General features: G+C 46.6%; 1 protein-coding gene across 1 annotated transcript; it reads right to left on the bottom strand.

Moving 5' to 3' along the window:
- Nucleotides 1-4,294: 4,294 nt before the first annotated feature.
- On the bottom strand, nucleotides 4,295-13,438 carry LOC132836723 (probable G-protein coupled receptor 132). The gene is made up of 2 exons (XM_060856139.1): nucleotides 13,287-13,438; nucleotides 4,295-6,336 (listed from the first exon to the last, which is right to left on the bottom strand). The coding sequence occupies exon 2, from the start codon at nucleotides 6,267-6,269 to the stop codon at nucleotides 5,262-5,264; it is 1,008 nt and encodes a 335-aa protein (XP_060712122.1). The 5' UTR covers nucleotides 6,270-6,336; nucleotides 13,287-13,438; the 3' UTR covers nucleotides 4,295-5,261.
- Nucleotides 13,439-13,974: the final 536 nt, after the last annotated feature.

Below are 13,974 nucleotides of genomic sequence, written 5' to 3'. Positions count from 1 at the left end.
AGGGTAAATAGCTAATGTGAATTGCTGTGATGCTAACTCCGATGCTGTATGGAACTTGACAATCATTGGCTTACATCCTGTAAAAGTTCCCTTTATCCTCACTCTCTGCCTTCTGTCAGTCAGCCAATTCTATATCCATGCCAGTACCTTGTCTCTAACACCATGGGCGCGTATCTTATTTAGCAGCCTCCTGTGCGGCGCCTTTTTCTGGAAATCCAAATAGATCACATCCACTGCCTCTCCTAAGTCTCACTTATTCATTACCACCTCGAAGAATTCTAACAGTTTAAAAAAATGTTTTTTTCTTAATTTATTCATTTATGGGAAGAGGGAAATCACTGGATGGGCACCATTTATTGCCCAGAGGGCAGTTAAGAGTCAACCGTGTTGCTGTGGGTCTGGAGTCACATGTAGGCCAGGCCAGATAAAGGTTGGCAGTTCCCTTCCCTAAAGGACATCAGATAGGTTTTTTTTCAACAATGGTCATTGTTAGACATTTAATTCTAGATTTTTAAAATTGAATTCAAATTCCACCATCTGCTGTGCCGGGATTTGAATCCGGGTCCACAGAATGTTACTTTGGTCTTTGGATTAACAGTCCAGTGATAATACACTGGGCTGTCAGCTCACCTTCTGTATTTTAACTGTAATGTCAAAATGAAGATTTATCCAGCATGACCTCCCCTTGATGAAGCCGTGCTGACTCAGCCCTATTTGACCAAGCACTTCCAAGTGCTCTGCAATCTCATCCTTAATAATAGGCTCTAAAATCCTGCTCACGACTGAGGTCAGGTTAACCAGCCTATGGTTTCCTGTCTTCTGCCTTCCTTCCTTCTTCCACAGCATTGCTACGTTAACCGTTTTCTGGGACCCTCCCTGACTCCAGTGACTCCTGAAAGATATGATTGAAAAATGTACAGACCTGTATAAAAATGATAAATTCTGATCTCTGTGTGTAAATGTTTACATATGTATGGCATGGCCAACTGTACAGACCATCAAATTATTTTATGAATAAAGTATATTTTTGAAATAAAAAAAAGACTTTTGAAAGATCACCACCACTGCCTCTCCAATCTCCTCAGCTGTCTCCTTCAGAACCCTGGTGTAATCCATCTGGTCTGGATGATTTCTCCACCTTTAGCTTTCATCTTCCCCACCACCTTCTCCTTAGTGATAGTCATAACATTCACTGTCTCCCTGATTCTCTTGAGGTTCTGCTGGGGTTTTCACTGTGATGTCTGATGCAAAATACCTTTCTTTGTTCCTCATTACTACATCTCCAGCCTCATTTTCCAGTGCTCCGACGTCCCCTCTTGCCTTTTATTATATATCTAAAAACAAAACTCTGGTAATCTTTTATATTACTAGCTCGTTTACTCTCATATTTCATAACCTCCCCTTATTGCTTTTATAGTTAACCTTTGCTGTTTTCAAAGATTTCTCAATCCTGTGGCTTCCCACCGATCTTCACCATGTTGGATGCTTTCTCTTTTGCTTTAATGCTGTGGGGAGAAAGTGAGGTCTGCAGATGCTGGAGATCAGAGCTGAAAATGTGTTGCTGGAAAAGCGCAGCAGGTCAGGCAGCATCCAAGGAACAAGGGCTTATGCCCGAAACATCGAAAGCATTCCTGAAGAAGGGCTTATGCCCGAAACATCGAAAGCATTCCTGAAGAAGGGCTTATGCCCGAAACGTCGAATCTCCTGTTCCTTGGATGCTGCCTGACCTGCTGCGCTTTTCCAGCAACACATTTTCAGTTCTGCTTTTATGCTGTCCCTGACTTCCCTGGCCATCCATGGTTGCCCTGTCCTTCCCTTAGAGTGTTTCTTCTTCCTTGGGATGAATTTCTGAACTACCTTTCGAATTATCCCCGGAACCTCCTTGCCATTGGTGCTCCACTGTCGTCACTGCCAGACACCCCTTCCAACCCAACTCTGGCCAGCTCCTTCCCCATATCTTTGTCGTTACTTTTACTCGATGGTGATACCCGTTACATCTGATTCCAGCTGCTCCCTCGCCATCTGCCGGATGAATTCTATCACAGTGTAGTCACTGTCCTCTAAGGATTCCTTCTCCTTCAGCTCCCTAGTCAAGTCTGCCTCATTGCACATTACCAAATCCAGAACTGCCTGTTCCCAAGTGGGCTCCATCACCAGCTGCTTCAAAAAGAAACCATCTCACAGACATTCCACAATTTCTTTTCTTGGAATCTGCGACCAATCTGATTTTCCCAGTCCACCTGCGTATCGAAGTCTCCCCATAATTGTTGTAATAATGCCTTTTCTAAATCCTGTTTTAATTTCTGCCCTACATCCTAATCCTAATGCTAAAAGGCCGGTATCTAACTCCCTTTGCTGTTCCTCAAGTCTTCCCAATCAGATTCTCCACCTTCCGACTCTATAGCATTTTTTGCTCTTGATTTAATTTCATTTCTTCCTCACAAGGCATCTGCCTGTCCTTTCAATGGGACATGTATCCTTTCAATATTTCATTCCCAGCCCTAATTCTCTTCCAGCCAGGTCTCTGTGTACCCACCAATTTCAACCTGCACTACGAGTTTGATTCGGTTTGATTTATTATTGCGGAGAAAGTGAGGTCTGCAGATGCTGGAGATCAGAGCTGAAAATGTGTTGCTGGAAAAGCGCAGCAGGTCAGGCAGCATCCAAGGAATAGGAAATTCGACGTTTCTGGCATAAGCCCTTCTTCAGGAATTTGATTTATTATTGCCACATGTACCTAAGTACAGTGAAAAGTTTTGTTTTGTGAGCAGTACACGCAGATCATACCACACAAAGACACACAAATCACAGAGTACTTAGACAGAGCGGGGCCTACTAGGTTAAGGCTGCACAGGAGGTGTATAAAGCAAGATCAACATTATTTGAAGTTAGAGAGGTCCATTCAGGACAGGGAGGAAGCTGTTCTTGAACCTGTTGGTGCATGTCTTCAAGCTTCTGCTGCTATCTGCCTGATGGAAGAGGTTGGAAAACCCAAGAGGGGTATTTGATGATATTGGCTGCCTTTCCGTGGCAACGGAAAGTGTGCATGGAGTCCGTGGTTGGGAGGTGGGCTTCCATGATGGGCTGTGTAAACCACATTCTGGAGTTTCTTACGGCCCTGGTCTGAGTCATAGAGACGTACAGCATGGAAACAGACCCTTCGGCCCAACTTGTCCATGCTGACCAGATATCCTAAATTATTTGAGCCCCATTTGCCACCATTTAGCCATATCCCTCAAAATCCTTCCTATTCATATACCCATCCAGATGTCTTTTAAATATTGTAATTGTACCAGCCTTCACCACTTCCTCTGGTAGCTCAAACACATACCACCCTCTGTATGAAAAAGTTACCCCTCAGGTCCCATTTCAATCTTTCCCCTCTCACTTTAAACCTATGCCCTCTAGTTTTGAGCGCCCGACCCCAGCAAAAGACCTTGTCTATTTATCCTATCCATGGCCCTCATGATTTTATAAACCTCTATAGGGTCACCTGGGAGAGGCTGAACAGGCTGGGGCTGTTTTCCCTGGAGCATCGGAGGCTGAGGGGTGACCTTATAGAGGTTTATAAAATCATGTGGGGCAAAGATAGGATAAATAGACAAAGTCTTTTCCCAAGGGGGAGTCTAGAACTAGAGGGCATAGGTTTAGGGTGAGAGGGGAAAGATATAAAAGAGACCTAAAGGGCAACTTTTTCACACAGAGGGTGGTACGTGTATGGAATGAGCTGCCAGAGGAAGTGGTGGAGGCTGGTACAATTGCAACATTTAAAAGGCATCTGGATGGGTATATGAATAGGAAGGGTTTGGAGGGATATGGGCCGGGTGCTGGCAGGTGTGACTAGATTGGGTTGGGATATCTGGTCAGCATGGACGAGTTGGACCGAAGGGTCTGTTTCCGTGCTGTATATCTCCATGACTCTATGACACCCCTCAGCCTCCGATGCTCCAGGGAAAACAGCCCTAGCCTATCCAGCCTCTCTCTATAGCTCAAATCCTCCAACCCTTGCAACATCCTTGTAAATCTTCTCTAAACTTGAAATGTATTTGTTTTTCAGAGCCTTTAAGGTCAGACCGGTGTCTTGTTTGGCGATTTTAATATTGTCTAAACTTTTCCTTTCCTGTTCTGCCCACCACCCCCCTGCCACCTGCTGAATTTGTCTGTTTTAGTTGCTACAGGATTGTGACAAACTTGATTGTTTCGTCTCTATATGGAGTTTTTGATGGAAGTCAGGCAACGGTTTGGTCTCCGGGCTGAAAGTCTACATCGTGAAATAAAATACCATCCAAAAGTGTGACCATCCAAAACTCTTTAATGCGTTTTGAATCATTGTCATTGAAATTATGTGCAAAGCTTGCACATTTCATGACACATCTCATTACATACAATTGTGGCTACCTCACCACACTTCCAAGTTAGCTGGTTCATTACATCTGCAATGTTTTCATTAATTCTAAATGCATTCTCTATTATACCTCAGTTTGTACAAAAACTTCCATGAGTCACGTCAGCTGAACCGGTAAATATTGAACTTGTAACTCAAGGAGGAAGGTTTGAAGTGATTGAGGATATTGTTGAGGTTCATTTCTCCTCACTGAGTTCCTGTTTCCAGGTCTGGGTTTGCAAGCCCTCCAATAGTTAGCTCAGTTGGTACACTATGGGGCTCTCGATCTCGGGGTTCAAGCCTCACATTGGGTACCTCGTGGGGTGAGGGTTGCTTCACTTGGTTGGCAGGTTTGCAGTAACAGCCCAGGTTCAATTCCTGCACTGGCTGAAGTTACCATGAAGGGTTCTTCTCAGGTTAAGTCTCTCACTAATGGGATTACGGCCAACCGTTCCTATTACCTCTGAGTGCAGCTCTCCAGATCCTGTCAGACAGGGAGCTGAGCACCAACCTTGAGACCAGCAGAGGGCAGCAAACCTGATACCTCACTTTGACCATTATCCAAATCGCTGGTCCACCCACTCGGTCAATCATTGCCTGGGCACCCCAAGTGAAACAGCCCGCTAAACTGGAAGCTCAAAGTCAGGTTTGAAAGCTACGTGGAGTCCAGTTTTCCACCTCTAGTCTCCCTTTAGAGTTCAGCACGAGATGGATCCACCTCCTGATTTATCCCTGTCCTGGTTTCACAGCTGGGAAACTGGGGATGAGAACCGACATTGCTTCCTTTGAGGCAACGGGGAAGGGGCGCTGGTGAGCGCGAGACTTCCCATCATCTTGTTAATCTGTGTGTGACCCGCCCCGCCCCAAACTCCTCCCATCAAACATGGCCGATTAAGGCAGTAGTCTTGGTCAGCGAGATAGGTGACCCCTTTGTGGTCTGGCCCTTTGCGAAGCCAACATAACAAAGGGAGGTGAAAGTTTTCCTCAGGTCCTTTTTGACACCGTTGCTGACCAACACATAGAGTATCGGGTCCACGGTGCTGTTGAGGCTGGACAACGCCAAGGAAATGTTGAAGTACAGGTGGACCGCCTGTTCGAAGTCACAACTGCAGTTGTTGAGGGTGAAGTTTATGGTTCGGAGCAAGAGGATGATGTGGTAGGGGGCGAAGCATATGACGAAGATGGTGATGACCAATATGGAGAGAAGCTTAACTTTGGCCTTTTGTTCCGCCCCCAGGGTCAAGCTCTTCCGGACGCCTTTGAAGATCCTCTGGTAGGAAAAGATCAGGACCAGAAGCGGCAGCAAAAAGCCGGCCACGAATCGGAAGTAGTTGCCGATGGCGACCGGCCTGATCAGAGGGATGTGCTCGAAGCAAGTCTGGTTGTCGGTCTTGTGTCCGCCATCTTGACTGATGGAGCCAATCAGGACAGGAAGGTGGAGGGCGAAGATGACCAAAAAAATCAGCAGGCTCACTTGTACAGCTTTCCCCGGCCGTCGGAAACCCTGGGACTCGATGGGATAGACCACCGCCAGGTATCGATCCAGCGAGATGCAACAGAGGAGCAAGATACTGATGTAAACGTTGGAATAGAATATGAACCCTGACAGATAGCAGGAAGCCCAACTGAGTGTCCACGTGTGGTCGTTGTAGTAATAAAGGACCCAGAGAGGAATGGTCAACACGTAGAAAATGTCAGATATGGACAGGCTTAGGAGATAAATTCCCAGGATGTTCCCCTGCTTAACTTGCAGGATAATTGGCCAGAGGGTCAGACAGTTCATGGTAAAGCTGACGATGAAGATGGCGCTGTATATGACCGCGAGCTCAATGCTGTTTCTCGTAAAATCAATCTGACACAATGTCTGGTTGCAAAAGGATTCCATAGTTGCAGACTGGTCAATATTTTCTCCAGTGGGCAATGCGGGGTAGACCTGACTTTGGACAACAGACCTAGAGGAAGACCATTCAACACAAGTTACAGTAAATCGCATCATGTACATGCTAAGGAAGTGAATGAATGGTGGAAATGCAGGTATGACATGAAATCCCCACAGTGTGGGAACAGGTCATTCGGCTCATTGAGTCCACACCAACCCTCAGAAGAGCATTCCACATTAATCCACGCCCTCCCCCATTTCCCATGGCCAATCCACCCTAACCTGCACATCCATGGATACTGTGGACAATTTAGCATGGCCAATCCACCCTAACCTACACATCCCTCGACATAATGGAACAACTTAACACGGCCAATCCACCCTAAACTGCACATCTTTGGATTGCGGGAGGAAACCGGAGCACCCGGAGGAAACCCACGCAGACACGGGGACAATGTGCAGACTCCACACAGACAGTCGCCCGAGGGTGGATTTGAACCCATGTCCCTGAGGCTGTGAGGCAGCAGTGCTAACCACTGAGCCACCGTGCCACCCCATCTCCTGTGTCACCCCAACCATTTTGACAGACATTAAAACCCTGTCACTAAAAAGCTACAGCACCAGTTCAGAATCCTGCAACCACAAACCCCACAAGACCAGAGAGCCCTGATGGAAAACGCGTGGCACCTGTACAAGGTCAGTAAGGTGGAAATCTGTCTCATCCACGGGTCAAACCACTAAGTGCCACGAAAATTGAACAATCATTCAAATCTCAAAGTCTCACTGCAAATTCATCTGCCTCTTTTTGTTTGTGTGAGTTAATGGATTGGAAGCTTCCTTCAGTTGCCTACCTCCACTGGTCTACAGCATCACCCCCTTTCTGATTTTGTGCCCATGGTGTACCTCCATCCAGCAGGGGGAGATACATTCATCAAGTCAAGGAGATACAATCCAAAGATGTGCAGGTTAGGGTGAATTGGCCATGCTAAAGTACCCATAGTGTTCAGGGGTGTGTGGGTTAGGTGCATTGGTCAGGGGTAAATATTGAGTAATAGGGTAGGGAAATGGGTCTGGGTGGGTTACTCTTTGGTGAGTTTGGTGTGGACTTGTTGGACCAAATGGCCTGTTTACCACACTATAGGGATTCGATGATGATATATGACACAATAAAAGCAGTGGATAACAATAAGTACCTAACTACCCTAATCCCCTTCTCCAGGTCTTGGTCCATACACCGCCCCATCTGAACCAGAGAATCCCTACAGTGTGGAAACAGGCCCTTTGGTCTGACAATTCCATACTAACCCTCTGAAAAGTAACCCATCCAGACCCATTCCCTGATCCTATTACTCTACATTTACCCCTGACTAATGCACCTACACATCCCTGAACACGATGGGGCAATTTAGCATGGCCAGTCCACCCGAACCTGCACATCCCTGGACACTATGGGGCAATTTAGCATGGCCAGTCTACCCTAACCTGCACATCCCTGAACACGATGGGGCAATTTAGCACGGCCAGTCCACCCGAACCTGCACATCCCTGAACACAATGGGGCAATTTAGCATGGCCAGTCTACCCTAACCTGCCCATCTTTGGACTGTGGGAGGAAACCCACACAGACACGGGGAGAATGTGCAAACACCACACAGACAGTCACCCAAGGCTGGAATTGAACCAGGACCCCTGGCGCTGTGAGGCAGCAGTGCTGACCACTGAGTCACTGTGCCACAAGTAGTATTCAAAACCTTCTTCAATGTGCTGAGTGTTTCTGTCTCTCACAGGCAGGGAGTTCCAGATCCCTAAAACAGATTTCCTCACAGCCTCTCCCAACATCTTGCTCCTTTACCTTAAATCTGTGCCCTCTCATTATTGATGGGTGGAAGTTTCTTTCTGTCTATCTTATTTATGACCCACGTAATTTATACGTCTCAAACATGCCCCCCCTTCCCCACTCCAAGGAAGATAATCTCAGTCCGTCCAATCTCTTTTCATAACTAAAACACTCCAGACCAGGCAAAATCCGAAAGGACTTTGGATGCTGGACACAAAAACTGAAATTGCTGGAAAAGCTCAGCAGGTCTGGCAGTGTCCATGGAGAGAGAGAAAGCAGAGTTACATTTCTGAAGAAGGGTCATGGAACCCAAAATGTTAACACTGCTTTCTCCCTCTCCACAGGTGCCACCAGACCTGCTGAGTTCCTCTGGTAATTTCTATTCTTATTTCACATCCTGGTAAATCTTCTTTGCATCCTCCTCAGTGCCCTCCTAGACTCCCTACAGCGTGGAAACAGGCCCTTTGGCCCCAGCAAAGAGTAACCCATCCTTCCCCATTATTTATCCCTGACTATTGCACGGAACCCACACATTCTTGAACACTATGGGCAATCTAGCATGGCCAATTCACCCTAACCCTCACATCCTTAGAGTGGGGGAGGAAACCCACACAGGCACGGAGAGAACATGCAAACTCCACACAGAAGGTGGAATCGAACCTGGGTCCCTGACCCTGTGAGATAGCAGTGCTAACCCCTGAGCCACTGTGCCACATTATGATGTGGATTCCAGAAGTGCACATAGTTGTGTGGGAGGATGTGTCAGTGAAATACCAAGGAGATGAGTGCAACACATCTCCAGGACAAGTTAGGTGTTTGTCATTGCTCTGGTCAGTAGCCTTGCCTTGACCAACTCCACTAAGGTCAAAGAAAAGCCCGTTCTCTTGTTTCACTCTGGCTGATGTAAAATTGACACTTTTATTCAAGAGAATAGGTGTACATAGAACTGAACAGCACAGTTCAGGCCCTTCGGCCCTCAATGTTGTGCTGGCCTTTTATCCTCGTCTAAGGTCAGACTAACCTACGTACCCTTCATTGTACCATCTTCCATGTGCCTATGCAAGAGTCGCTTAAACATCCCTAATGTCTCTGACTCTACTCCCCCCGCTGGTAGTGCATTCCACACACCCACCACTCTCTGTGTAAAGAACCTCTGACATTACCCCGAAACCTTCCTCCAATCACCTTAAAATTATGTCCCCTCATGATAGACATTTCTGCCCTGGGAAAAAATCTCTGGCTACCCATTCTATCTATGTCTCTCATCATCTTGTAGACCTCTATTAAGTCACATCTCATCCTTCTTCACTCCAATGAGAAAAGCCCTCACTCCCCCAACCTTCCTTCAAAAGACATGCCCTCCAGTCCAGGCAGCATCCTGGTAAATCCCCTCTGCACCCTCTCTAAAGCTTCCACATCTTTCCTGTAATGAAGCGAATTACTGGATCCCACCAACCAGCCATAACTGTCTAAAAATCCAAATCCATCCAAGATTAAATCTTTCACTGATATCTGACCATTCCTTTCACCCTATACTTCCAAGCTCCTCTCAGGATAGAGATTAGTAGGCAGACATTGAGTCTCTTTGTCCTAGTTTCCAGCCTTATTGATGGCCTGGTCAATATTTGTTCTTCCCGCAACCTCACATTATGAAAATGTTCTGGTCCTGACCACATTGAGGATTGTGGAATATGCTGTGTGTATAGAGTCACACCGCATGGAAACAGACCCTTCGGTCCACCCTGTCCACGCTGAACATAATCCCAAACCAAACCAGTCCCACACCTGCCTGCTCTTGACCTATATCCCTCTAAACATATCTTTCTCATGAACTTAACCAAATGTCGTTTACATGTTATAACTGTACCCATATCCGCCACTTCATCAGGAAGTTCATTCCTCACACGAGCCACCCTCTGCGTAAATTTGCCCCTCCTGTCTTTTTTAAATCTCTCTCCTTAAAAATGTGCTGGGCGAAAGTGCGGTCTGCAGATGCTGGAGATCAGAGTCGAGAGTGCGGTGCTGGAAAAGCACAGCATCCGAGGAGCAGGAAAATCGATGTTTCGGTAAATGAAGGGCTCATGCTCCTCAAATACTGCCTGACCTGCTGTTCTTTTCCACTTAAAAATGCACCCCTTAGTCTTGAAATCTCAGAGAAATGACAACCACCATTAACTTTATCCATACCCCTCATTATTTTATAAACTTCTACCAGGTCGTCTCTCAACCTCTTATGCTCCAGCGAAGAAGGCCCCAGCCTGTTCAGCCTTTCTTTATAACTCAAACCTTCCATATCCGACAACATCCCAGGAAATCTCTTCTGAACCCAATGAACTAACATTGTATTACTCACTCTGTTTTAATACCCTCACGTACATTGTATGATATGATCTGCCTGTACTGCATGCAGAACAAAACTTTTCACTCTGTCCAGGTACACGCAACAATAATAAACCAAATCAAACTATTATGTTTGCTACACGACAGCACTGACAAAGTGCTTCATTGACAATAGACAATAGGTGCAGGAGTAGGCCATTCTGCCCTTCAAGCCTGCATCACCATTCATTATGATCATGGCTGATCATCCTTAATCAGTATCCTGTTCCTGCCTTATCTCCATAACCCTTGATTCCACTATCCTTGAGAGCTCTATCCAACTCTTTCTTAAATGAATCCAGAGACTGGGCCTCCACTGCCCTCTGGGGCAGAGCATTCCACACAGCCACCACTCTCTGGGTGAAGAAGTTTCTCCTCATCTCTGTCCTAAATGGTCTACCCTAAATGCAAGTCCTTAGACTCCTCCATCGCCAGACCATAGCAACACGACGGCTGGAGGAAGAGCGCCTCATCTTCCGCCTAGGAACCCTCCAACCACAAGAGATGAACTCAGATTTCTCCAGTTTCCTCATTTCCCCTCCCCCCACCTTGTCTCAGTCCCAGCCCTCGAACTCAGCACCACCTTCCTAACCTGCAATCTTCTTCCTGACCTCTCTGCTCCCACCCCACTCCGGCCTATCACGCTCACCTTAACCTCTTCCACCTATCACAAAATTCATCGCCCCTCCCCCAAGTCCCTCCTCTCTACCTTTTATCTTAGCCTGCTTGGCATACTCTCCTCATTCCTGAAGAAGGGCTCATGCCCGAAACGTCGATTCTCCTGCTCCTTGGATGCTACCTGACCTGCTGCGCTTTTCCAGCAACACATTTTCAGCATGCTATTAGCCTTCTTCACTACCTGCTGTACCTGCATGCATACCTTCATTGACTGGTGTACAAGAACACCCAGATCTCTTTGTTCTGCCCCTTTACCTAACTTGATTCCATTCAGGTAGTAATCTGCCTTCTTGTTCTTGCCACCAAAGTGGATAACCATACACTTATCCACATTAAACTGCATCTGCCAAGCATCTGACCACTCACCTAACCTGTCCAGGTCACCCTGTAGTTGGCTTTGGGTAACTGCGAAATAAATGCAACTTCTTTATTTCCGTTTAATTGGAAACTTTCTTGCTTCTCTCTCTCTCTCTCTCTCTCTATACCTTGTTGCTGCTGTTCCTTTGATCTTCTGTCACAAATCAAGACTGGGCTCAATCCACGGTTTTGGCTATTTACTTGCATTTAACAATTTTAAGACAATTGTGCTTCGAACATTTAAAATATCTATATTTTTAATATTTAAAATGCAGTTCCAATCTTCCACAAAACAACAGGAGGTTTACAGCAAAGAGGGCCATTCATCCCACTGTGTCTGTACTAGCTGCTTGCTAAAGCCATTCAAAACAGGGCAGCACGGTGGCACAGTGGTTAGCACTGCTGCCTCACAGCGCCAGAGACCTGGGTTCAATTCCCGCCTCAGGCGACTGACTGTGTGGAGTTTGCACATTCTCCCCGTGTCTGCGTGGGTTTCCTCCGGGTGCTCCGGTTTCCTCCCACAGTCCAAAGATGTGCGGGTCAGGTGAATTGGCCATGCTAAATTGCCCGAAGTGTTAGGTAAGGGGTATGGGTGGGTTGCGCTTCGGCGGGTCGGTGTGGACTTGTTGGGCCAAAGGGCCTGTTTCCACACTGTAAGTAATCTAATCTAATCTAAAAACCAATGTCTGCCCAGTTTATAATCTTCATCCTAAACCACCCGAATGCAATCCAACCCATTACCAACTCCAAAACTGACTGAACCATCTCAACGCAAGACGACATGGTCCAATAAATCCAGGATGAGAAAGTGAGTACTGCGGATGCTGGAGGTCAGAGTTGAGAGTGTGGCACTGGAAAAGCACAGCAGGTCAGATAGTATCCGACGAGCAGGAGAGTCGATGTTTCGGACATAAGCCCCTCATCCTTATGAAACGTTGATTCTCCTGCTCCTCGGATGCTGCCTGACCTGCCATGCTTTTCCAGCACCATGCTCTCGACTCCAATAAATCCACCCAACTCAACGCAACTCTAAATAACTCAATGAAATGTGCTCCAAACCTATCTAAACCCAACACAACTTTGTACACAGTAATCTGTTGCAATCAGACCCAGTCTAACCCAAACTGACCTATCTCAACCCAAACTATTCCTTATCTGATGTATCTCAATACCAGCCAGCGTAACCAACCCTGAATCCTGCGTGTACCCAATCTAAAACAAAACAACTTAACCTAATACTGTGGAAACTAACCCAACTTAGCATTACCAACTTAACCTAACCCAAACATATCCTAAGTTAACCCCTAAGAACTATTGCCAAAATTATAAACCATTAGATTAGATTACTTACAGTATGGAAACAGGCCCTTTGGCCCAACAAGTCCACACCGACCCGCCACACACCCATACCCCTAACCTAACACTACAGGCAATTTAGAACAGCCAATTCATCTGACCCGCACATCTTTGTGACTGTGGGAGGAAACTGGAGCACCCGGAGGAAACCCACACAGACACAGGGAGAACATGTAAACTCCACACAGTCAGTCGCCTGAGGCAGGAATTGAACCCAGGTCCCTGGCGCTGTGAGGCAGCAGTGCTAACCACTGTGCCACCATGCTGCCCTTGTTATGCTGCATTGTTACAATTAAATCAGTAATGGAAAATGCTTCAATTTATTTCTATGTTAGAAGAGTCCAGAAAGGCCGCACAACAGTCAACTTACTGAGTACAAACGGGAAAATAAAGTTTGTCATTTTTAGAGCACTTACCTCTGAGACTGGTGTTACTCCAGTACTTCAACCTTTTTTGCTAATTGATGTTGGAGATTGTGAAAATGACGGCAGTGCTGAACTCTGTTCTGTGTCTGTCTCCGTGTGTGTGTGTGTGTGTGTGTGTGTGTGAGAGAGATTGTGGTACAGAATGATTCGGCCAGACCACACACTCTACAACTGTCACTGCAACAGGAAACTTGCAGCCTGAGTGTTTTTGCAAATCCGAATGACGTACGATTGTCATAAAATTGAGAGCGAGTGGAGAGAACAATGTTGCTCACACCTACCCCTTGGTTAAACCGTCAGCCACAAGTGTAAGATGTGTGGAAGATTGCATTGTAAACACCTTCTCAACAATGAGGAAGCTATAGGTGACTGTTTTGACAGGCTGTTCCCTACCACTTCTGTGGACCGTCCAACCCCCTGAAACCTCAGCACCCCTCCCTCCCTCCCGGTGGAGAGTGAGTCCACTATTCCACCACTGGTTGAGGCTAACTCTGAGCCAGTCTCTATATGTTGATGGAATCATTGAATCTCTACAGTATAGAAACAGGCCCTTCAGCCCAACAAGTCCACAGCACCCCCCTCACCCCCCCCCCCCCGCGAAGAGTAACCCACCCAGACCCATTCCCTTACCCTATTACTCTACATTTACCCTTGACTAATGCACCTAACCTACACATCC

The sequence above is a fragment of the Hemiscyllium ocellatum genome, chromosome 47, assembly GCF_020745735.1.
Source record: "Hemiscyllium ocellatum isolate sHemOce1 chromosome 47, sHemOce1.pat.X.cur, whole genome shotgun sequence".
In the NCBI taxonomy this organism is placed as follows: domain Eukaryota; kingdom Metazoa; phylum Chordata; class Chondrichthyes; order Orectolobiformes; family Hemiscylliidae; genus Hemiscyllium; species Hemiscyllium ocellatum.
This window is presented reverse-complemented; position numbering and strand designations above follow the sequence as displayed.